This window comes from Saccoglossus kowalevskii, chromosome 11, assembly GCF_978046115.1.
Source record: "Saccoglossus kowalevskii chromosome 11, keSacKowa6.1, whole genome shotgun sequence".
NCBI lineage: Eukaryota > Metazoa > Hemichordata > Enteropneusta > Harrimaniidae > Saccoglossus > Saccoglossus kowalevskii.
In genome coordinates, this window is record NC_140651.1 from 16902265 (window position 1) to 16929218 (window position 26954).

At 37.0% G+C, this 26954-nt stretch overlaps 1 protein-coding gene across 1 annotated transcript; it reads left to right on the forward strand.

Annotated features, from left to right (window-relative positions):
• LOC100372011 (uncharacterized) lies at nucleotides 1–26297 on the forward strand. Its single transcript, XM_085504938.1, has 17 exons — nucleotides 1–111; nucleotides 3737–3868; nucleotides 6543–6677; nucleotides 7056–7199; nucleotides 7432–7542; nucleotides 7676–7830; nucleotides 8093–8216; nucleotides 8573–8728; nucleotides 9135–9265; nucleotides 9550–9871; nucleotides 10472–10621; nucleotides 23209–23352; nucleotides 23491–23645; nucleotides 23727–23874; nucleotides 23986–24144; nucleotides 24781–24911; nucleotides 25254–26297. The coding sequence occupies exons 3-17, from the start codon at nucleotides 6543–6545 to the stop codon at nucleotides 25459–25461; spliced, it is 2373 nt and encodes a 790-aa protein (XP_085361064.1). The 5' UTR covers nucleotides 1–111; nucleotides 3737–3868; the 3' UTR covers nucleotides 25462–26297.
• The last annotated feature ends 657 nt before the right edge of the window (nucleotides 26298–26954 follow it).

The following is a 26954-nucleotide window of genomic DNA, read 5'->3' on the forward strand; positions in this document are numbered from 1 at the left end:
CGGTCTCTATTTTTGAGTGCGTGGGGGTGTAAGGTAGCAGTATATAGCGAACACGCCGGATATCAATATAAATCGCCTGTACACAACAGTCACTGTTTCACCAAGGAAAGGGTATGTATATAGCTATTAATAATACTCTAATTGTAGTATGAACTTTTCACATAAATTGTCGTTGCTATGTATGTATTGCGTACGTTGAACGGCATGACATATTGCTGACGTTTGTAAGGCCAGATTTTCTCACTCTCAAATGCTGTACACCGGCTACATTATCGTTGCTTACTAAGAGGGGCAATGACAAAATAATGTGACGTTAGCGATATTTCTAGCACCCCAGCGCTGAAATGTACTTCCGTGTTGGTCGTCGCACAATTCAATGCTCCCCAGAGGCGACGGCACGACATTTTGTATGGAGGGGCGAGATATGCTCATCACCCTTCGCGCTGAAGGCGCGAGGATACTAGGCGAATCCAGTGGCATACTCCCTCTTAAAAAAATTTGAAATCTAGACCCTCTGAAACGCTATTTCCTGCATTTTGAGGAGCAAATTGTGCTGACAAAAAGGGTTTCAGTTTCATTTTCGAGGGGGTGAACCCCCCCCCCCACATTTTTTCGAACGCCCCGTCTGCCCCCCCCCCCGTGCCGCCGCCATTGACTGTAACTCAAATTTACGCTTGACAATCTACTCGACTTGCAAAATTACGTAGTTCTAAATGTTCTCTGATCTTAGATAGCAAACGGCTTTGTTTCAGCATTTACTACGAAATTACCCCCGGAGAATTTACTCTTTCATAGTTCCAAACTGCACCCGTTTATTAGATTCGTTGTTCTTAAAATGCCCCCGTCGAAGTACTTTTTTATTTTTCCAATCAATACTATTTTACTACTGGTGGACTGTTTTTTTTAGAACTAGATTGTTTCAAGTGAAAAGCACGGAGTTGGCAGAATACAAACGCTGATTTGTGCTGTATGTCTGATTGCAGGTCGACAACACTTCCGGGTTCACGACTGAGCCACTGCAGACAGCAATATTGTTTGGCATTGTTTGCGTCATTCTGAAAAGACTTTCGTCATGCACTTTGAACTCCAAATAACCAAGGATTGCAATTTGCTTACGACTTCCTCTTATATATAAATACACTATTTGTTTGAATTCTAACGAACGAATTTGCCAACAGACCGCCGAGCCGTGTGCACACTCTATTGAAAGAGCTAAGGGGTCTAGAACCTTGCGTCCATGGCTCAAATGTACCTTTAACTACTGTAAGCGTTGTCGTAGCGTCCTTTACGATTTTACTAGATACATTGTCAACAATAAAATCACTGTATGTGCAGTCCAGTGAGGCTTTAACAACTTGTTACCATGACATTAGTCAGTGTGCTATTTAGCACACCTGGCCCTCAGTCATCGGTCGAAAAGTAGCAGTTATATGGTGTGACGTCCTACCCGTCGCGTCCAGAATCAACCTGTAATGTTCCCATGTATGCTTACACAAGCCAGTCGCTTCGCGAAGAGCAATTACACGTGCTCGCTCCAAGGACAACAGAACTTGCAAACCACACTTCATGACCATGCTACACTCAAATTTACATATTAATATATTGTTCACCAGACAGCGTAGTTGACCCTTCACACTATACATAACCATTCATATGCAAATGCAGGCTTACACATGTTCTTTTATATTTGCGTATCTGTATTACTAACATTATTCAGTTCATTATTCATGCATATACAACTAGAAAGCAATCACAATAATAATAATATACAACAACTCTCACAGCCAAAATTAAAAAATATATATGATTAAGTTCTGTTATCAACATTATACATGACGCGTAACAGCAGCAATGAAGTCACTTTTACCCCATTTCAGTTCAATAAGATAAACAGTGAGATGTGACAATATGAGGTTACTTTACGAGGATACCTCAAAGTATGCACGAAGTCAGTACAGCTGGAGTACCGACCGAAGCGCAGCCACGGTGTGCTATCTGAGTGCATACTTTGAGGTATCTTCGTAAAACTTTATTATTATACATCTTTTTCTTTCAAGGATACATCATAGGAATGCCGAAATCCAAAATGTTTAGAACAGAATCAGCAAACTTCTTTATGTGGAGTCCGGTCAAACCCTGGTGGCAAGCCATGTTTGTTTTTATTATTAGATATCGCGCTTACGCGCGTAATCATACCATATTTATAATTCGCACTTCCTATTATGGTAGGATGAAAATAACCCCGAAAAATACCGCACAATTACGGTACGCTGTAACTTGTGGCGTTACGGCGACAGATATACTATATCACACAGCTTACACGAATTCTAAACAATATTAGGTTCAAGTAATCTTTCATGGAGTAATATCGTTATGTCTTACCATACAATAAGTTTGTACTAATTTAAACGAATTTAATGAAAAAGTGAATTCAAGTTATCGATATGAATCAACAATTTATTCTGCCCAATATTCAAATGACCTTGTATATGTTTGCTTGTTGTTTGTTAGAGCTGCATCTGCTTCTTCCACTTTACATTTTCATTGTCACTTCTCATATCCTCGGGTCATTCATTAATATTCCGTGATGCTATTTCTCCTTTTATTTGACGGTTCGAATTGCATATTGTCCGCATATCGAAACAGTGGAATGTCACTATCTGAAACGCGTTTCAGCATTTTATTACCATATCATTCACGTGGGCAAACGATGCCCAGTTTTAGATAATCGTTTTTTGCCCAGTTTAGAATCTCAACATTCTCTCAAATAATGTTTATATTTAGATGGCGTATCATCCTAGCAGCGTCTCACATATTCCAGTATGCTTACACAAGCCAGTTATTTCGCGAAGAGCAATTACACGTGCTCGCTCCAATGACAACAGAACTTGCAAACCACACTTCATGACCATGCTACACTCAAATTTACATATTAATATATTGTTCACCAGACAGCGTAGTTGACCCGTCACACTATACGATACCATAAATATGCAAATGCAGGTTTACTGATGTTTTTTTTATATTTGCGTGTCTGTATTACTGACATTATTCAGTTCATTATTCATGCATATACAAATTATATACATATACAGCAAACGACAAGTTGTTATGCGCCGTATTGTTACGCAGTAGTTTCAGTGGCATCATCCATGTGATATATCATGTAATATTCACTTGGCGGGCAATATACCACGTGATATCCATTTTTATTCAATTGAATGTGACCAAGTCTCAACCAATCACACCATGAGTAACAACAGTGAGATGTGATAATTTTAGGTTTTAAAACGCACTTAGTGGGGCATTCATTTTTATATGTCTACTTTTACGAGTATTGTCTGTCAGCAGTCACGCAAAACGTATCCTGAAGTACATCCGGGCTCATTGTTATTGAGAGCTCAGTGGGACGGTCCCAATTGTACTGGATATTCAAACTTGGGAACACTGAAAAATGCAACATTAGCAATATGTTACGCACCCCCCGGGGCTGTAGTGCCATTTCGCATGACTAATTCATGTCATATATGGTCATTGAAATTAACCATGGCAATAAACACATGGCAATTTGTTACATAACTATGGATATACCTTATATTATTATTACATGTCCTGGTCATCTCTGATTTGCATGGCAATTAGCTTTTAATAAAAATGTGTTCTTTTAAACATTAGAGCACCGAAACACACTTTATATTCTAATATGGGTAGTAGTTTTACTTCACGATTGTTGCAGTTTAATGACCAGCGCCATCATCGGTCTCTATTTTTGAGTGCGTGGGGGTGTAAGGTAGCAGTATATAGCGAACACGCCGGATATCAATATAAATCGCCTGTACACAACAGTCACTGTTTCACCAAGGAAAGGGTATGTATATAGCTATTAATAATACTCTAATTGTAGTATGAACTTTTCACATAAATTGTCGTTGCTATGTATGTATTGCGTACGTTGAACGGCATGACATATTGCTGACGTTTGTAAGGCCAGATTTTCTCACTCTCAAATGCTGTACACCGGCTACATTATCGTTGCTTACTAAGAGGGGCAATGACAAAATAATGTGACGTTAGCGATATTTCTAGCACCCCAGCGCTGAAATGTACTTCCGTGTTGGTCGTCGCACAATTCAATGCTCCCCAGAGGCGACGGCACGACATTTTGTATGGAGGGGCGAGATATGCTCATCACCCTTCGCGCTGAAGGCGCGAGGATACTAGGCGAATCCAGTGGCATACTCCCTCTTAAAAAAATTTGAAATCTAGACCCTCTGAAACGCTATTTCCTGCATTTTGAGGAGCAAATTGTGCTGACAAAAAGGGTTTCAGTTTCATTTTCGAGGGGGTGAACCCCCCCCCCCCACATTTTTTCGAACGCCCCGTCTGCCCCCCCCCCCGTGCCGCCGCCATTGACTGTAACTCAAATTTACGCTTGACAATCTACTCGACTTGCAAAATTACGTAGTTCTAAATGTTCTCTGATCTTAGATAGCAAACGGCTTTGTTTCAGCATTTACTACGAAATTACCCCCGGAGAATTTACTCTTTCATAGTTCCAAACTGCACCCGTTTATTAGATTCGTTGTTCTTAAAATGCCCCCGTCGAAGTACTTTTTTATTTTTCCAATCAATACTATTTTACTACTGGTGGACTGTTTTTTTTAGAACTAGATTGTTTCAAGTGAAAAGCACGGAGTTGGCAGAATACAAACGCTGATTTGTGCTGTATGTCTGATTGCAGGTCGACAACACTTCCGGGTTCACGACTGAGCCACTGCAGACAGCAATATTGTTTGGCATTGTTTGCGTCATTCTGAAAAGACTTTCGTCATGCACTTTGAACTCCAAATAACCAAGGATTGCAATTTGCTTACGACTTCCTCTTATATATAAATACACTATTTGTTTGAATTCTAACGAACGAATTTGCCAACAGACCGCCGAGCCGTGTGCACACTCTATTGAAAGAGCTAAGGGGTCTAGAACCTTGCGTCCATGGCTCAAATGTACCTTTAACTACTGTAAGCGTTGTCGTAGCGTCCTTTACGATTTTACTAGATACATTGTCAACAATAAAATCACTGTATGTGCAGTCCAGTGAGGCTTTAACAACTTGTTACCATGACATTAGTCAGTGTGCTATTTAGCACACCTGGCCCTCAGTCATCGGTCGAAAAGTAGCAGTTATATGGTGTGACGTCCTACCCGTCGCGTCCAGAATCAACCTGTAATGTTCCCATGTATGCTTACACAAGCCAGTCGCTTCGCGAAGAGCAATTACACGTGCTCGCTCCAAGGACAACAGAACTTGCAAACCACACTTCATGACCATGCTACACTCAAATTTACATATTAATGTATTGTTCACCAGACAGCGTAGTTGACCCTTCACACTATACATAACCATTCATATGCAAATGCAGGCTTACACATGTTCTTTTATATTTGCGTATCTGTATTACTAACATTATTCAGTTCATTATTCATGCATATACAACTAGAAAGCAATCACAATAATAATAATATACAACAACTCTCACAGCCAAAATTAAAAAATATATATGATTAAGTTCTGTTATCAACATTATACATGACGCGTAACAGCAGCAATGAAGTCACTTTTACCCCATTTCAGTTCAATAAGATAAACAGTGAGATGTGACAATATGAGGTTACTTTACGAGGATACCTCAAAGTATGCACGAAGTCAGTACAGCTGGAGTATCGACCGAAGCGCAGCCACGGTGTGCTATCTGAGTGCATACTTTGAGGTATCTTCGTAAAACTTTATTATTATACATCTTTTTCTTTCAAGGATACATCATAGGAATGCCGAAATCCAAAATGTTTAGAACAGAGTCAGCAAACTTCTTTATGTGGAGTCCGGTCAAACCCTGGTGGCAAGCCATGTTTGTTTTTATTATTAGATATCGCGCTTACGCGCGTAATCATACCATATTTATAATTCGCACTTCCTATTATGGTAGGATGAAAATAACCCCGAAAAATACCGCACAATTACGGTACGCTGTAACTTGTGGCGTTACGGCGACAGATATACTATATCACACAGCTTACACGAATTCTAAACAATATTAGGTTCAAGTAATCTTTCATGGAGTAATATCGTTATGTCTTACCATACAATAAGTTTGTACTAATTTAAACGAATTTAATGAAAAAGTGAATTCAAGTTATCGATATGAATCAACAATTTATTCTGCCCAATATTCAAATGACCTTGTATATGTTTGCTTGTTGTTTGTTAGAGCTGCATCTGCTTCTTCCACTTTACATTTTCATTGTCACTTCTCATATCCTCGGGTCATTCATTAATATTCCGTGATGCTATTTCTCCTTTTATTTGACGGTTCGAATTGCATATTGTCCGCATATCGAAACAGTGGAATGTCACTATCTGAAACGTGTTTCAGCATTTTATTACCATATCATTCACGTGGGCAAACGATGCCCAGTTTTAGATAATCGTTTTTTGCCCAGTTTAGAATCTCAACATTCTCTCAAATAATGTTTATATTTAGATGGCGTATCATCCTAGCAGCGTCTCACATAAAAAACGATACAAAGACCGTGTTTATGGCACAATCTACGGAGCATGCATTGGCAATGCTATAGGAACATTGACTGAGAACATGAAAAAGCGCCAAGTGAATCATGTAAGTATTTCAAAATCAGTCAGACACTCAAAAAACAAATAAATTACACAGTCATCAGTGTTCTCCCTATTGTTTCTTGACTCATTTGAATATAATTTGCATACTAATTAACATAATGTACAGTTATATTTTTTTAAATAAATGAGATTTACTGTATACAAAGAAACACAATATTGGATTAAAATGGGAATATTGCAATACATATATTAGCCAATATTGTTAATTGCTTACAATTATCTAAAATTCGCATCTGTAGTTTTGAAGAAACAAACCTCATTATAATCACCACTGCTAATGGATTATATACAGTACATGTTGTTGAATGCACTAGAACTGGGTCATACTCTGGGCTGTTTTGTCGGCCCAATTATCTTCCAGAAATATCCATCCAAATATTTACAATCATATATTAGAGAAGCGCTACGTACATTTCGTGGAGGAATGACAGGATCAGGCTGCAGAATACATGATAGTGACTTGATGTTTTTAGTTGTGCAATCTATTACTGAATGCAATGGACAGGTATGCATATACTTTACATAATAAGGTGGCTCTGTTCAAGATATTACATGTGAGATGTCACATATGTATTCAATGCTTATCGTTATTTCAATTATTGCCTTAGAAGCCATTATGTAAACATCGAGGCAGTGTATTTTTGTCAAAGAGGTTGGCATCAGTAGGGACGCCTGCGGGAAAATACAAATGTCACAAAACTCGAAGCGCATGCCATTCAGTCTACATTTCTTAACAGATTGATGCAAAGGATCTTATCGACAGATTACGTCTTCTCGACAGACATGGTATAGGACGCACTACACATAAAGTGATTAACCATCGCTTGGCCAGCATAGACCCACATCTTGTGAGTAGTGTATACCACAAATAATGTTTATACATGGTTAGAAACGTCATAATGCGCATGAATAAGCAAATATGCCATGATGAATGTTATACTAGATATTTAACGACAATTATATCATGATATTATTTGAAAGGCTGCAATCGAAGTTTGGAAAGACAGTGGTAAAGCATCAGCACCAAATGGAGCAGTTGTGCGCACGTCTGTGGTTGGTATTCACCAGTGTAACGACATTCAGGAAGTAATTAAGAACACCATCAATATTTGCAAAATGACACATGCTGACCCACGGTAAGCTAAGTGTAAGGATCAAATCTTGATATTAATTTGTATGTATACTGCACGTACTGAGCCTTGATCTTTGAAAGTTCCGTAAACACATTAATTATAGCAAACTAGATCTCGAATGTTGAATAAACAACAAATGAAATAAATTGCCTCTTAAGGTAGCAGGAGTGTTATTTATACTGATATTAGTTGCTGGAATGTACCATAAACTTATAAACAAGACATCATTAAGCAAAATATGTTGTTGTTTTTTGTCCTCTTGCAGATGTGTTGCTTCTTGTATTGCCGTGACAACAGGTATTGCACTGATGCTACAAGGCAACGAGTACTTCGAAATCAATGAAACATGCTTTGATCATGCCAGAAAATACCTTGCATCACAAAAACAGGTATTTATTGCATTTTAAATCAAAACAAAGTGTTCATTCAGTTTATTAAGGACACGTTATCGTTCGAGGTGTAGTACATTTATACTTACTAACCAATGTGAATTGAGTCGTTTGCTGGCCATAAATGCACCGGATATTATGTAGCCGTTTTTCGACGGTCAAGGTGGTTTGGATTAATCAATTTCCTCACAATTGCTCAACAATAAATGTCAGCTCACAAACGATCACAAATTGCGATTAGCATAAGTAATGTACATTATCATGTCATCTTGTAAACATGTATGTCGAAGACAATAGGGAACTGCATATATTATTGCCTGCCGGTACATATAATGTATAAACTATTTATATTGCAGGACAGGGAAATGTATAGCTACATGAATGTCGCAAATTGTAGAGATCTACACTTAGACGACGAAGGTTCTAGTTATACTTTCAAGTGTGTTGGAGCAGGTTTTTGGGCTTTGAGACAGAACGATTTCAGAGAAACGTTGATTACGATTGTTAAGGAGGTACAGATTCATCTGTTAAATATTTGTCGATTTTATTTTTTGACTATCAAATTGCCGATACAATAATATATTAAAATATGCATATACCCACCAGTGTCAACTGCAGTATACACTTATACGGGTGACTAATTGCCCACTAAAGCACACTGTTCTGCACGCCACTCTATTACATAATATAATGGTAAGACACTTGAAATGAAATGTTGCAAACAATCAAAACTTTTGATCAAAACCTACGACAGATGTCTCATTGTGTCTGTTTGGTTCAAAACACGAATTTAATTCAGTGAAAACTGCAAAAAATTGCAAATTTACTCAAATTGAAAAGGTTAGTTTAACGTTGTTTGCAATGGAACATTGGTTACTTAATCATCTAACCTTATATTACTTATATTTGAATCCACAGGGAGGTGACGCTGATTCTAATGGAGCTGTAGCTGGTGCGCTATTGGGATGTAAATTAGGGTACTCTGGATTACCACAAGACTGGTTAGAGGACCTTCTGCTCGAAAGCAAATTATCGTTGTATATTGAGAGGTAAACACAGACAAAACATCAACATATCTAAATTCGAGTTTATACTTCAAATTACGAATTGAGAAAGAAGGATAATTGCTGTTGTTTTTCACAAGACAATGAACAAAATAAAAAATATATAAAAATTTTCAAATAAAAAATACAAATTGACACATGATTTATGCATGCACTATCGGAGACAGTCAGAGTATAACAAGTTCGTTCAAGATATATACTCAGATTATCTGTATCAATTAAAAATTTTCACAATCCAACAGCATTTTTGGATAATTTTATTGTTATAGATTTATAAACATAGGCATTCCAGGAATAACAAGTCAGAGGTATAAACCCAAAGAAACGTATTATGCGTCATCGGTAGCAAGCTGTTTGAACTACAGTGGTAATCAAAGTATACCCTTAGGACAAAAAAAGACATGTCTACCCTATAGAGGTGTTCATGGTTCTGATGTTGATAGAGTTGCCACACATACATTTGCAGCAAACAAGTCTTTACTACCACGGGAAATCTTGTTAGACAATATTCTAGGGACAATCTACGGCAACTGCATAGGAGATGCCATTGGTCTTTTAACGGAATTTATGGATAAGCATGAAGCAAGACATGTAAGCACCAACGTATGAATAACAGATTCGGATATTTTAGATTTAGTATTTTTTTAAATAGATATACAATATAGAGACATACGGCAACATGATTTCTTTCCTGTATTTACATGAAATGTTTAAATATTGCCCCTTTAGTGGTCTATAGTGATTTTCATACCCCCGCCTTCTATCTGCATTCACATTGCGTTCTCCTTAGAGCGTTCTTGGTCAGCACCGACGTGGCACGCATAGAACGTTCACAACGTAGAACGCGCCGCAGCAATCCCGGATGCGACGTTTCAGAGGCGACTTTGTCGTATATATTTGCTTCATTCAAAGAATGTCCTCAACATCAAAACGGCGTTGTTCCACTGTCTAGTTTAGAATGCTAAACTTTTTTTAAAACCTTGAAAGCAACAGCAGCCGGGACAGTGTTGTTAAGTTCAATTATTGATGCTTAGAATGAATATGAAGAAGTTTCAGTGACTTCCATGTGATTAACCATGTAATGTCCGCTTGGTGGGCTGAATAAGTTTCAACCAATCACAGCAGGCCTAACAACAATGAGATGTGGTAAATCACGATGTATATCATACATGTATATATACATGATTGCAGTTTTACCGTGATGCAGAACTGGAATACCAATTGAAGGAAAGGGTAGACAAGCATAAAGACCACCAGCGCAGATGGAAGGTAGGCGATTGGACCGACGATAGCGATCAGATGATTTTGATATTACAATCACTGGTAGATAATAGTGGACAGGCAAGTTTTTTATAGATATTTTACACAGTCTGATATTGACCGACTGATACGAAGATTACCATATGACGAATATTGACGAGATAGTTTGCGAGAACTAATAATGTATAACAAATTCAAATGACGTCTTGTCCACCACCGGAATCAACGAACGCCAACGGGAATATCACAAGGCTGTTTGGAATATTTGAGATTTTATGACGTCATAGTTGGACATTATTACACAAGTAAATTCATGTCAATAGAAAGACCTGATAACATTATTTGATGGCTTGTGGGACAGAATGAAACCCCTGACAACTTTCCTTGTATTTTTTGATATATATATATATATATATATATATATATATATATATATATATATCAGTAATTTTAATGAAAAAAAAGTACATTTATCTTAGTAATAGTGACACCTGTTGTTTAGTGTGATGAACCCCCACGGTTGGGTACAGGAGCATAGAAGTTTTTAATTAAAATTGTTTTCCATAAGAAAAATGAAACCATCATACATGGCCTTATAAACAGCCTTTTACTTCATAGTGGGGTGGGTGGAGTAAAGCTGTGATTATTTTTATTACTTTCTGACCATCTAGTTTGCCATTTACCATGTCCATATAAACTAAAGCTCCAGCCAATATCAGATTTGACTACTTGTTTCAAGCTATGGCACTTGGAAATGAGTGTTGTGACATGTGGCAAATGTCCAACTGTCTTGGTTAATAAGATTGGCTATATTTCAACTAGAAACAGGTAAACCAGTATACCTGTATGTACGAAGCCAGTGATCGTTATTCAAGCCAAAGAAACTGCATCTATTTATATAAATACACATGGACAGAGAATATTTTCTTGGAGCACTAAATGTGACAATTGCCCTACTGTCTGTGATAAATATACCACACCAGCTACATAGTGCCCGACGAGGAGTTGGGTAGGTAGTGAAGAAAAACATTGACTGAAGCCTGGCAGAGGACTGAATTGTTGTCAACAGCAACAAACATACTGGGAAAGTCAAAGACAGTGAAAAAACAAACAAACAAAAAACACACAGGCATATAAATACTAACTTTCTAGGATCTTTATTGACTCCAAGTAATCCAGAGTAGAACGAGATGAATCAACGCTATACTCCGCCATCTTTATTTTAATATTAGATGCAACCATTATTCTGTAGGGGACAACGGGTCATAACTTGAGGGGAGTTAACACCCATGATTTTTAAAATGCCTTGATCAATAAGAGTCTAAGTTACAGGGAACATTATTTTCATTTTTCAGTGGACCAATAAATGCATTTGACAGGAAAATAGAAAAACTCTACCACAACAGCAATTAGAACAGCTTGCTGCATTATAAGTATCACTTCCCTGTCAAATTAGTGGTTCATGCTTATTTGAATCTGAACATAACAGGCCAATTCTATCACACCTTGCTAGGCTTGAACTTCCATCCAATCAGAGCATTCCAAATGAACATGATTCTCCACAAAACTAGAGGGCGCTCTGACCAAAAAATTGCCATGATCTAAATAAAAAGAACTGAATGTCCACAGTTATGTCTGTAGGTGTACCTTACCTGCATGCAAAATAAAGTCCAAGATTGGTCGGTTATGTACGTACTTATCCAGAGTGAATTCATAACCATTTTAACACGTAGCCAGGGTAATGAAATTAAACGGTACCCACCGAAAAATACACAGGGTCTGAACCCTGACCAACATATTGAAATAAAGTCCAAGATTGGTCGGTTATGTACGTACTTATCCAAAATGAATTCATAACCATTTTAACACGTAGCCAGGGTGGTGAAATTAAACGGTACCCACCGAAAAATACACAGGGTCAGAACCCTGACCAACATATTGAAATAAAGTCCAAGATTGGTCGGTTATGTACGTACTTATCCAGAGTGAATTCATAACCATTTTAACACGTAGCCAGGGTAATGAAATTAAACGGTACCCACCGAAAAATACACAGGGTCAGAACCCTGACCAACATATTGAAATAAAGTCCAAGATTGGTCGGTTATGTACGTACTTATCCAAAATGAATTCATAACCATTTTAACACGTAGCCAGGGTAATGAACCAATGCATTGCCTGATATTAAATGTTAACTAACGTTTTAGTACATATGTATAAGCATAAGTCCACAGTTATGTCTGTAGGTGTACCTTACCTGCATGCAAAATAAAGTCCAAGATTGGTCGGTTATGTACGTACTTATCCAAAATGAATTCATAACCATTTTAACACGTAGCCAGGGTAATGAAATTAAACGGTACCCACCGAAAAATACACAGGGTCAGAACCCTGACCAACATATTGAAATAAAGTCCAAGATTGGTCGGTTATGTACGTACTTATCCAAAATGAATTCATAACCATTTTAACACGTAGCCAGGGTAATGAACCAATGCATTGCCTGATATTAAATGTTAACTAACGTTTTAGTACATATGTATAAGCATTCAGTAATTTTAATGAAAAAAAAGTACATTTATCTTAGTAATAGTGACACCTGTTGTTTAGTGTGATGAACCCCCACGGTTGGGTACAGGAGCATAGAAGTTTTTAATTAAAATTGTTTTCCATAAGAAAAATGAAACCATCATACATGGCCTTATAAACAGCCTTTTACTTCATAGTGGGGTGGGTGGAGTAAAGCTGTGATTATTTTTATTACTTTCTGACCATCTAGTTTGCCATTTACCATGTCCATATAAACTAAAGCTCCAGCCAATATCAGATTTGACTACTTGTTTCAAGCTATGGCACTTGGAAATGAGTGTTGTGACATGTGGCAAATGTCCAACTGTCTTGGTTAATAAGATTGGCTATATTTCAACTAGAAACAGGTAAACCAGTATACCTGTATGTACGAAGCCAGTGATCGTTATTCAAGCCAAAGAAACTGCATCTATTTATATAAATACACATGGACAGAGAATATTTTCTTGGAGCACTAAATGTGACAATTGCCCTACTGTCTGTGATAAATATACCACACCAGCTACATAGTGCCCGACGAGGAGTTGGGTAGGTAGTGAAGAAAAACATTGACTGAAGCCTGGCAGAGGACTGAATTGTTGTCAACAGCAACAAACATACTGGGAAAGTCAAAGACAGTGAAAAAACAAACAAACAAAAAACACACAGGCATATAAATACTAACTTTCTAGGATCTTTATTGACTCCAAGTAATCCAGAGTAGAACGAGATGAATCAACGCTATACTCCGCCATCTTTATTTTAATATTAGATGCAACCATTATTCTGTAGGGGACAACGGGTCATAACTTGAGGGGAGTTAACACCCATGATTTTTAAAATGCCTTGATCAATAAGAGTCTAAGTTACAGGGAACATTATTTTCATTTTTCAGTGGACCAATAAATGCATTTGACAGGAAAATAGAAAAACTCTACCACAACAGCAATTAGAACAGCTTGCTGCATTATAAGTATCACTTCCCTGTCAAATTAGTGGTTCATGCTTATTTGAATCTGAACATAACAGGCCAATTCTATCACACCTTGCTAGGCTTGAACTTCCATCCAATCAGAGCATTCCAAATGAACATGATTCTCCACAAAACTAGAGGGCGCTCTGACCAAAAAATTGCCATGATCTAAATAAAAAGAACTGAATGTCCACAGTTATGTCTGTAGGTGTACCTTACCTGCATGCAAAATAAAGTCCAAGATTGGTCGGTTATGTACGTACTTATCCAGAGTGAATTCATAACCATTTTAACACGTAGCCAGGGTAATGAAATTAAACGGTACCCACCGAAAAATACACAGGGTCTGAACCCTGACCAACATATTGAAATAAAGTCCAAGATTGGTCGGTTATGTACGTACTTATCCAAAATGAATTCATAACCATTTTAACACGTAGCCAGGGTAATGAAATTAAACGGTACCCACCGAAAAATACACAGGGTCAGAACCCTGACCAACATATTGAAATAAAGTCCAAGATTGGTCGGTTATGTACGTACTTATCCAGAGTGAATTCATAACCATTTTAACACGTAGCCAGGGTAATGAAATTAAACGGTACCCACCGAAAAATACACAGGGTCAGAACCCTGACCAACATATTGAAATAAAGTCCAAGATTGGTCGGTTATGTACGTACTTATCCAAAATGAATTCATACCCATTTTAACACGTAGCCAGGGTGGTGAAATTAAACGGTACCCACCGAAAAATACACAGGGTCAGAACCCTGACCAACACATTGAAATAAAGTCCAAGATTGGTCGGTTATGTACGTACTTATCCAAAATGAATTCATACCCATTTTAACACGTAGCCAGGGTGGTGAAATTAAACGGTACCCACCGAAAAATACACAGGGTCAGAACCCTGACCAACATATTGAAATAAAGTCCAAGATTGGTCGGTTATGTACGTACTTATCCAGAGTGAATTCATAACCATTTTAACACGTAGCCAGGGTAATGAAATTAAACGGTACCCACCGAAAAATACACAGGGTCAGAACCCTGACCAACATATTGAAATAAAGTCCAAGATTGGTCGGTTATGTACGTACTTATCCAAAATGAATTCATAACCATTTTAACACGTAGCCAGGGTAATGAACCAATGCATTGCCTGATATTAAATGTTAACTAACGTTTTAGTACATATGTATAAGCATTCAGTAATTTTAATGAAAAAAAAGTACATTTATCTTAGTAATAGTGACACCTGTTGTTTAGTGTGATGAACCCCCACGGTTGGGTACAGGAGCATAGAAGTTTTTAATTAAAATTGTTTTCCATAAGAAAAATGAAACCATCATACATGGCCTTATAAACAGCCTTTTACTTCATAGTGGGGTGGGTGGAGTAAAGCTGTGATTATTTTTATTACTTTCTGACCATCTAGTTTGCCATTTACCATGTCCATATAAACTAAAGCTCCAGCCAATATCAGATTTGACTACTTGTTTCAAGCTATGGCACTTGGAAATGAGTGTTGTGACATGTGGCAAATGTCCAACTGTCTTGGTTAATAAGATTGGCTATATTTCAACTAGAAACAGGTAAACCAGTATACCTGTATGTACGAAGCCAGTGATCGTTATTCAAGCCAAAGAAACTGCATCTATTTATATAAATACACATGGACAGAGAATATTTTCTTGGAGCACTAAATGTGACAATTGCCCTACTGTCTGTGATAAATATACCACACCAGCTACATAGTGCCCGACGAGGAGTTGGGTAGGTAGTGAAGAAAAACATTGACTGAAGCCTGGCAGAGGACTGAATTGTTGTCAACAGCAACAAACATACTGGGAAAGTCAAAGACAGTGAAAAAACAAACAAACAAAAAACACACAGGCATATAAATACTAACTTTCTAGGATCTTTATTGACTCCAAGTAATCCAGAGTAGAACGAGATGAATCAACGCTATACTCCGCCATCTTTATTTTAATATTAGATGCAACCATTATTCTGTAGGGGACAACGGGTCATAACTTGAGGGGAGTTAACACCCATGATTTTTAAAATGCCTTGATCAATAAGAGTCTAAGTTACAGGGAACATTATTTTCATTTTTCAGTGGACCAATAAATGCATTTGACAGGAAAATAGAAAAACTCTACCACAACAGCAATTAGAACAGCTTGCTGCATTATAAGTATCACTTCCCTGTCAAATTAGTGGTTCATGCTTATTTGAATCTGAACATAACAGGCCAATTCTATCACACCTTGCTAGGCTTGAACTTCCATCCAATCAGAGCATTCCAAATGAACATGATTCTCCACAAAACTAGAGGGCGCTCTGACCAAAAAATTGCCATGATCTAAATAAAAAGAACTGAATGTCCACAGTTATGTCTGTAGGTGTACCTTACCTGCATGCAAAATAAAGTCCAAGATTGGTCGGTTATGTACGTACTTATCCAGAGTGAATTCATAACCATTTTAACACGTAGCCAGGGTAATGAAATTAAACGGTACCCACCGAAAAATACACAGGGTCTGAACCCTGACCAACATATTGAAATAAAGTCCAAGATTGGTCGGTTATGTACGTACTTATCCAAAATGAATTCATAACCATTTTAACACGTAGCCAGGGTGGTGAAATTAAACGGTACCCACCGAAAAATACACAGGGTCAGAACCCTGACCAACATATTGAAATAAAGTCCAAGATTGGTCGGTTATGTACGTACTTATCCAGAGTGAATTCATAACCATTTTAACACGTAGCCAGGGTAATGAAATTAAACGGTACCCACCGAAAAATACACAGGGTCAGAACCCTGACCAACACATTGAAATAAAGTCCAAGATTGGTCGGTTATGTACGTACTTATCCAAAATGAATTCATACCCATTTTAACACGTAGCCAGGGTGGTGAAATTAAACGGTACCCACCGAAAAATACACAGGGTCAGAACCCTGACCAACATATTGAAATAAAGTCCAAGATTGGTCGGTTATGTACGTACTTATCCAGAGTGAATTCATAACCATTTTAACACGTAGCCAGGGTAATGAAATTAAACGGTACCCACCGAAAAATACACAGGGTCTGAACCCTGACCAACATATTGAAATAAAGTCCAAGATTGGTCGGTTATGTACGTACTTATCCAAAATGAATTCATAACCATTTTAACACGTAGCCAGGGTGGTGAAATTAAACGGTACCCACCGAAAAATACACAGGGTCAGAACCCTGACCAACATATTGAAATAAAGTCCAAGATTGGTCGGTTATGTACGTACTTATCCAAAATGAATTCATAACCATTTTAACACGTAGCCAGGGTAATGAACCAATGCATTGCCTGATATTAAATGTTAACTAACGTTTTAGTACATATGTATAAGCATTCAGTAATTTTAATGAAAAAAAAGTACATTTATCTTAGTAATAGTGACACCTGTTGTTTAGTGTGATGAACCCCCACGGTTGGGTACAGGAGCATAGAAGTTTTTAATTAAAATTGTTTTCCATAAGAAAAATGAAACCATCATACATGGCCTTATAAACAGCCTTTTACTTCATAGTGGGGTGGGTGGAGTAAAGCTGTGATTATTTTTATTACTTTCTGACCATCTAGTTTGCCATTTACCATGTCCATATAAACTAAAGCTCCAGCCAATATCAGATTTGACTACTTGTTTCAAGCTATGGCACTTGGAAATGAGTGTTGTGACATGTGGCAAATGTCCAACTGTCTTGGTTAATAAGATTGGCTATATTTCAACTAGAAACAGGTAAACCAGTATACCTGTATGTACGAAGCCAGTGATCGTTATTCAAGCCAAAGAAACTGCATCTATTTATATAAATACACATGGACAGAGAATATTTTCTTGGAGCACTAAATGTGACAATTGCCCTACTGTCTGTGATAAATATACCACACCAGCTACATAGTGCCCGACGAGGAGTTGGGTAGGTAGTGAAGAAAAACATTGACTGAAGCCTGGCAGAGGACTGAATTGTTGTCAACAGCAACAAACATACTGGGAAAGTCAAAGACAGTGAAAAAACAAACAAACAAAAAACACACAGGCATATAAATACTAACTTTCTAGGATCTTTATTGACTCCAAGTAATCCAGAGTAGAACGAGATGAATCAACGCTATACTCCGCCATCTTTATTTTAATATTAGATGCAACCATTATTCTGTAGGGGACAACGGGTCATAACTTGAGGGGAGTTAACACCCATGATTTTTAAAATGCCTTGATCAATAAGAGTCTAAGTTACAGGGAACATTATTTTCATTTTTCAGTGGACCAATAAATGCATTTGACAGGAAAATAGAAAAACTCTACCACAACAGCAATTAGAACAGCTTGCTGCATTATAAGTATCACTTCCCTGTCAAATTAGTGGTTCATGCTTATTTGAATCTGAACATAACAGGCCAATTCTATCACACCTTGCTAGGCTTGAACTTCCATCCAATCAGAGCATTCCAAATGAACATGATTCTCCACAAAACTAGAGGGCGCTCTGACCAAAAAATTGCCATGATCTAAATAAAAAGAACTGAATGTCCACAGTTATGTCTGTAGGTGTACCTTACCTGCATGCAAAATAAAGTCCAAGATTGGTCGGTTATGTACGTACTTATCCAGAGTGAATTCATAACCATTTTAACACGTAGCCAGGGTAATGAAATTAAACGGTACCCACCGAAAAATACACAGGGTCTGAACCCTGACCAACATATTGAAATAAAGTCCAAGATTGGTCGGTTATGTACGTACTTATCCAAAATGAATTCATAACCATTTTAACACGTAGCCAGGGTAATGAAATTAAACGGTACCCACCGAAAAATACACAGGGTCAGAACCCTGACCAACATATTGAAATAAAGTCCAAGATTGGTCGGTTATGTACGTACTTATCCAGAGTGAATTCATAACCATTTTAACACGTAGCCAGGGTAATGAAATTAAACGGTACCCACCGAAAAATACACAGGGTCAGAACCCTGACCAACATATTGAAATAAAGTCCAAGATTGGTCGGTTATGTACGTACTTATCCAAAATGAATTCATACCCATTTTAACACGTAGCCAGGGTGGTGAAATTAAACGGTACCCACCGAAAAATACACAGGGTCAGAACCCTGACCAACACATTGAAATAAAGTCCAAGATTGGTCGGTTATGTACGTACTTATCCAAAATGAATTCATACCCATTTTAACACGTAGCCAGGGTGGTGAAATTAAACGGTACCCACCGAAAAATACACAGGGTCAGAACCCTGACCAACATATTGAAATAAAGTCCAAGATTGGTCGGTTATGTACGTACTTATCCAGAGTGAATTCATAACCATTTTAACACGTAGCCAGGGTAATGAAATTAAACGGTACCCACCGAAAAATACACAGGGTCAGAACCCTGACCAACATATTGAAATAAAGTCCAAGATTGGTCGGTTATGTACGTACTTATCCAAAATGAATTCATAACCATTTTAACACGTAGCCAGGGTAATGAACCAATGCATTGCCTGATATTAAATGTTAACTAACGTTTTAGTACATATGTATAAGCATTCAGTAATTTTAATGAAAAAAAAGTACATTTATCTTAGTAATAGTGACACCTGTTGTTTAGTGTGATGAACCCCCACGGTTGGGTACAGGAGCATAGAAGTTTTTAATTAAAATTGTTTTCCATAAGAAAAATGAAACCATCATACATGGCCTTATAAACAGCCTTTTACTTCATAGTGGGGTGGGTGGAGTAAAGCTGTGATTATTTTTATTACTTTCTGACCATCTAGTTTGCCATTTACCATGTCCATATAAACTAAAGCTCCAGCCAATATCAGATTTGACTACTTGTTTCAAGCTATGGCACTTGGAAATGAGTGTTGTGACATGTGGCAAATGTCCAACTGTCTTGGTTAATAAGATTGGCTATATTTCAACTAGAAACAGGTAAACCAGTATACCTGTATGTACGAAGCCAGTGATCGTTATTCAAGCCAAAGAAACTGCATCTATTTATATAAATACACATGGACAGAGAATATTTTCTTGGAGCACTAAATGTGACAATTGCCCTACTGTCTGTGATAAATATACCACACCAGCTACATAGTGCCCGACGAGGAGTTGGGTAGGTAGTGAAGAAAAACATTGACTGAAGCCTGGCAGAGGACTGAATTGTTGTCAACAGCAACAAACATACTGGGAAAGTCAAAGACAGTGAAAAAACAAACAAACAAAAAACACACAGGCATATAAATACTAACTTTCTAGGATCTTTATTGACTCCAAGTAATCCAGAGTAGAACGAGATGAATCAACGCTATACTCCGCCATCTTTATTTTAATATTAGATGCAACCATTATTCTGTAGGGGACAACGGGTCATAACTTGAGGGGAGTTAACACCCATGATTTTTAAAATGCCTTGATCAATAAGAGTCTAAGTTACAGGGAACATTATTTTCATTTTTCAGTGGACCAATAAATGCATTTGACAGGAAAATAGAAAAACTCTACCACAACAGCAATTAGAACAGCTTGCTGCATTATAAGTATCACTTCCCTGTCAAATTAGTGGTTCATGCTTATTTGAATCTGAACATAACAGGCCAATTCTATCACACCTTGCTAGGCTTGAACTTCCATCCAATCAGAGCATTCCAAATGAACATGATTCTCCACAAAACTAGAGGGCGCTCTGACCAAAAAATTGCCATGATCTAAATAAAAAGAACTGAATGTCCACAGTTATGTCTGTAGGTGTACCTTACCTGCATGCAAAATAAAGTCCAAGATTGGTCGGTTATGTACGTACTTATCCAGAGTGAATTCATAACCATTTTAACACGTAGCCAGGGTAATGAAATTAAACGGTACCCACCGAAAAATACACAGGGTCTGAACCCTGACCAACATATTGAAATAAAGTCCAAGATTGGTCGGTTATGTACGTACTTATCCAAAATGAATTCATAACCATTTTAACACGTAGCCAGGGTAATGAAATTAAACGGTACCCACCGAAAAATACACAGGGTCAGAACCCTGACCAACATATTGAAATAAAGTCCAAGATTGGTCGGTTATGTACGTACTTATCCAGAGTGAATTCATAACCATTTTAACACGTAGCCAGGGTAATGAAATTAAACGGTACCCACCGAAAAATACACAGGGTCAGAACCCTGACCAACATATTGAAATAAAGTCCAAGATTGGTCGGTTATGTACGTACTTATCCAAAATGAATTCATACCCATTTTAACACGTAGCCAGGGTGGTGAAATTAAACGGTACCCACCGAAAAATACACAGGGTCAGAACCCTGACCAACACATTGAAATAAAGTCCAAGATTGGTCGGTTATGTACGTACTTATCCAAAATGAATTCATACCCATTTTAACACGTAGCCAGGGTGGTGAAATTAAACGGTACCCACCGAAAAATACACAGGGTCAGAACCCTGACCAACATATTGAAATAAAGTCCAAGATTGGTCGGTTATGTACGTACTTATCCAGAGTGAATTCATAACCATTTTAACACGTAGCCAGGGTAATGAAATTAAACGGTACCCACCGAAAAATACACAGGGTCAGAACCCTGACCAACATATTGAAATAAAGTCCAAGATTGGTCGGTTATGTACGTACTTATCCAAAATGAATTCATAACCATTTTAACACGTAGCCAGGGTAATGAACCAATGCATTGCCTGATATTAAATGTTAACTAACGTTTTAGTACATATGTATAAGCATTCAGTAATTTTAATGAAAAAAAAGTACATTTATCTTAGTAATAGTGACACCTGTTGTTTAGTGTGATGAACCCCCACGGTTGGGTACAGGAGCATAGAAGTTTTTAATTAAAATTGTTTTCCATAAGAAAAATGAAACCATCATACATGGCCTTATAAACAGCCTTTTACTTCATAGTGGGGTGGGTGGAGTAAAGCTGTGATTATTTTTATTACTTTCTGACCATCTAGTTTGCCATTTACCATGTCCATATAAACTAAAGCTCCAGCCAATATCAGATTTGACTACTTGTTTCAAGCTATGGCACTTGGAAATGAGTGTTGTGACATGTGGCAAATGTCCAACTGTCTTGGTTAATAAGATTGGCTATATTTCAACTAGAAACAGGTAAACCAGTATACCTGTATGTACGAAGCCAGTGATCGTTATTCAAGCCAAAGAAACTGCATCTATTTATATAAATACACATGGACAGAGAATATTTTCTTGGAGCACTAAATGTGACAATTGCCCTACTGTCTGTGATAAATATACCACACCAGCTACATAGTGCCCGACGAGGAGTTGGGTAGGTAGTGAAGAAAAACATTGACTGAAGCCTGGCAGAGGACTGAATTGTTGTCAACAGCAACAAACATACTGGGAAAGTCAAAGACAGTGAAAAAACAAACAAACAAAAAACACACAGGCATATAAATACTAACTTTCTAGGATCTTTATTGACTCCAAGTAATCCAGAGTAGAACGAGATGAATCAACGCTATACTCCGCCATCTTTATTTTAATATTAGATGCAACCATTATTCTGTAGGGGACAACGGGTCATAACTTGAGGGGAGTTAACACCCATGATTTTTAAAATGCCTTGATCAATAAGAGTCTAAGTTACAGGGAACATTATTTTCATTTTTCAGTGGACCAATAAATGCATTTGACAGGAAAATAGAAAAACTCTACCACAACAGCAATTAGAACAGCTTGCTGCATTATAAGTATCACTTCCCTGTCAAATTAGTGGTTCATGCTTATTTGAATCTGAACATAACAGGCCAATTCTATCACACCTTGCTAGGCTTGAACTTCCATCCAATCAGAGCATTCCAAATGAACATGATTCTCCACAAAACTAGAGGGCGCTCTGACCAAAAAATTGCCATGATCTAAATAAAAAGAACTGATATATATATATATATATATATATATATATATACACATATTCTTCCTATTTTGACCACGGTTTGTTCTTGCACATGGTATGCAAACTATTTTCTTTGTAGTTGGGTATTAATAATATCATTTCTTTATAGGTTAATCCGACAGACTTTGCGTACAAACTCTTAAATTGGACGACAAATGGATTTCGCGATCTTGGTGACACAGGAGGCCTTGGCATAGGTACCACAACATACAAAGTACTTAGTCATTCAGTGTTTCGCAATAACCCAAAACAGGTAAACCACTTCAATTGAACAATTTTACTTATCTTTTTTATATGTTGTGAACGAATCTTCCAGATTATAGTCAGAATAGACTCCATTCTGGTATAAGTTTGTATAACCATACAACACAAACATCACTTATTTTCGTAGGCAGCTCATGAGGTGTGGAGTTCTAGTGGTGGATACTTGGCACCAAATGGAGCAGTGATGAGAACATCAATACTTGGCATTCATCAGTTTGAAGATATTGAAATGGTCAAAGAGAACACGGTGAAAATATGTGAAACAACCCATGCTGATCCAAGGTAAGGCGATAATAGTTTCACCAGATTTAAATTCGGTAAAAAATAGTGGTTGTATATCTTATTATTTCGTATTAATTACAGATGCATTGCATCCTGTGTTGCTGTGACGACGGCTATTGCTTTGATGTTACAAGGAAAACATTTACGGCACTGCGGAGAATACGATGTGGAAATGATTGTGAAAGACAGTTTTAGACATGCAAAGGATTACTTGAAAAATTGCTCGTATGTAAGTATGTATAGCAAAACAATACATGTATGCCCGTTTGCACTTTATACATTGTGCATCCTGTCTGTATTTATTTACCTAAATAGAGATAAAACTGAATATAAATTTCAGATTGATGAGTTACAACGTTACATGAACACATGTGATATTAGAAGCTTGAGGCTAGATGAGCCTGGAAAAATCGGTTACACGTACAAATGCTTAGGGGCTGGTTTCTGGGCCTTGCGACAGACAGATTTCAGACGTGCTTTGACTAGTATTGTAAAAGAGGTAAGTGACATTCTGTACTTCATCCTTTTAACTCGGTCAATATGCATTTTGTTCGATATCATAATAAGCAAGACTTAGATTTTAAAATGGAATTGTATAAAAGATTAGCTAGTTTTGATATGGCAGAGCGGGTTAATATCCAGCTTGATCAACAATATTTCCAGTATCAGGGTATAGCCGAAAAACCTTCATTTTGGGGACGTTCAACACTGGGATGATGCTGTTTACTATTTTATTTTAAAAACCAGAAAAATCATTTTTTACTCATTGGTCTTTTACTCATGTGTAAAATTGTCCTGATTTTCAGGTAGATATTGTCGTCTACGGGGAGTTAAAGTGTGAATTCTACAGTTGAAAATGTTTGAAAACATGCTATTGATGTATTTGAACTATCATTTGTATATCTGTGCTCATTGTAAGAAACGGAATCTCGTCTCTGTCAAGTCATGCGCGTTGTAAAAGGCGTTAAAACGAATTCAAACACAAAAAGTCACAATCATTGACAATTGGATTGGCGGTATAATCACAGTTATTTGATATTTACTGTATATTTTCCACAATTGCGCAGATTCCGACCATAAACTATGGTACATAGTATAACTGTTTACATACATTGTAGTCTTGTTCTTTCTACAGGCAGGTGACGCAGACACCAATGGAGCAGTAGCCGGGGCATTATTAGGTTGCAAGCTTGGTTACAACAGATTACCAAGATCATGGAAGGAGAACTTGAGATACAAACAGTGGTTACAGTTAAAGATTATTAGGTTCGAATAAAGAATTATGTAACCAACGTTCATGTATTTCTTAAATTATTTAAGTTTTGTTCTATCATTGACAACCAATTACGATTCAATTTGTCACATTGAGCTCATCGTATTAACAATAGACCGCTTTGATTTTAACTCTGCAAATTATTGTGTTTGTCTTGGTTTTGTGCAAGATAGAAATACCTTATATAGAACTCGATTGATCTATTACTGCAAATCATATAGCGGTTTATTCATCATATCTACAGTTATTTTCCCTAACATAAATAATTAATGCAGAAAAATAGTACTCACTGAATACATATTATGAATATGACTGTAACACACGTTTTTCTTCAGTTTTCTAGATATGGAAAGAATTTCCGAAAACTCATCGCATGCGCCATCAACGTGTGATTGGAAGTCAGATTTAACACCGCCGGTGGGAGGAGTATCTGCCTTTACTCGCACACGTGATACGATATTGTCATCTACAACTGATAATCGACACCCACGATCGCAATCACAATCAGAGTTATCATCGTGGCATCGTTTTTACCAAAACTGACTATTGTCAAATTAAGCAATACACTATGTCGATGGCGATGTGGGAAGCTCTTTTACGCGTATTTAATTAGATAAATGGGTGGCTTGTTTTGCGTATCACACAGATTTAAATGTTCATTTGTTGTTACTCTTATGTCACATTAATTGCAAAGCAGTTCTTCTGTTATTAACTGTGTAGACAATGGGAAGCGATAGAAACAAATTCCTGTTTGATGTATATTTAGTCTACTAAATAATGCAATGAATCATGAGTAGCATTGCAGCATCATAGGTGACGTCACCTGATCATTGGAAGCAGAGTTAAAGCTGTATTCATATATTGGTAGAGGTAACCACTGTATTGATTGGTCGTTTTCTTTTTGGATGATATTTAGCAACCGAAATAATATATAGGCATTGCGTGTTTTAAGTACTGAAGGAGGTCGAAATACATGTAGTAAAAAGATTTAAACAATTACCACTATCGAAACTTACACATGTTAATTAAGTATCAGGCAACTGCAATTAATGACATGCACACATGCACTGTACCCTCGATTACCTGCGCATGCGTATAGATATATATATCATACATTTGAATTGCAGTCTTGTTTATTCAATTTACTACTAGTTTATGGTTTATGCATTTATTTATATACTGTTTTTTTTATGAATTTAAGCTCAATATTTGTACAAATTATAGCAAATGTTCAGCCTTATTAATAACTAATAATATTGTAATATAGAAATCATGATTTTATATCTTGGCTTTATTTATAAATATTTCGAGTATTATTAATATAACATATCTGCATGTACACTTTATAATTAATAAAACATTTACTTTTATTACTCAAATGTTATTCAATTATGATTTGAGATATATTTTACATATAAAGAATATACAATGCATTACTTCAATTCTATGGGAATTATATACTAGCACTTGTGTGTCGTATATAATCAGAATAATATGTTTACATTTACATGTCATGCAGCAAATTGTTTTTATTTATAAATAATTACTATTTGTTGTTTGTAAATACTAATATATATTCTTGTGTTTCATTTCAACGCAATACAATTAGAATACTTGCATCGAGTGTAAATAACGAAGGGTGAGCATCGAACTGTGTAAATAATTGTGACCGGCGATTATAACCTTATAGATTTGTAAACCATGAACTTTGGTGATCCTTGTGAAATTTTAGATAGAAGGGAGGAAAAGTTATGGTCCAAATTATAAATGTAATGTAAAATTCGTGAAAAAGTACTGAAAGTATTACAATCCTAAGAAAAATGAGAAATCTGAATCAGAAATTTATCTAACCGGAACAATGACACCGACTAAAGGAGGGATGGATGAAGTGTATTTATTTTATTGAGGTCATGTCCCTTGATGACCTTTGACCTCATGAGAGATACAATTTGTAGAGTTTAACCATTCTCGCCGCCAGGGTTTATTTCCGCTTCGAGACAAAATATGGATGCTTGTACGACGATGATCTGTAAGCG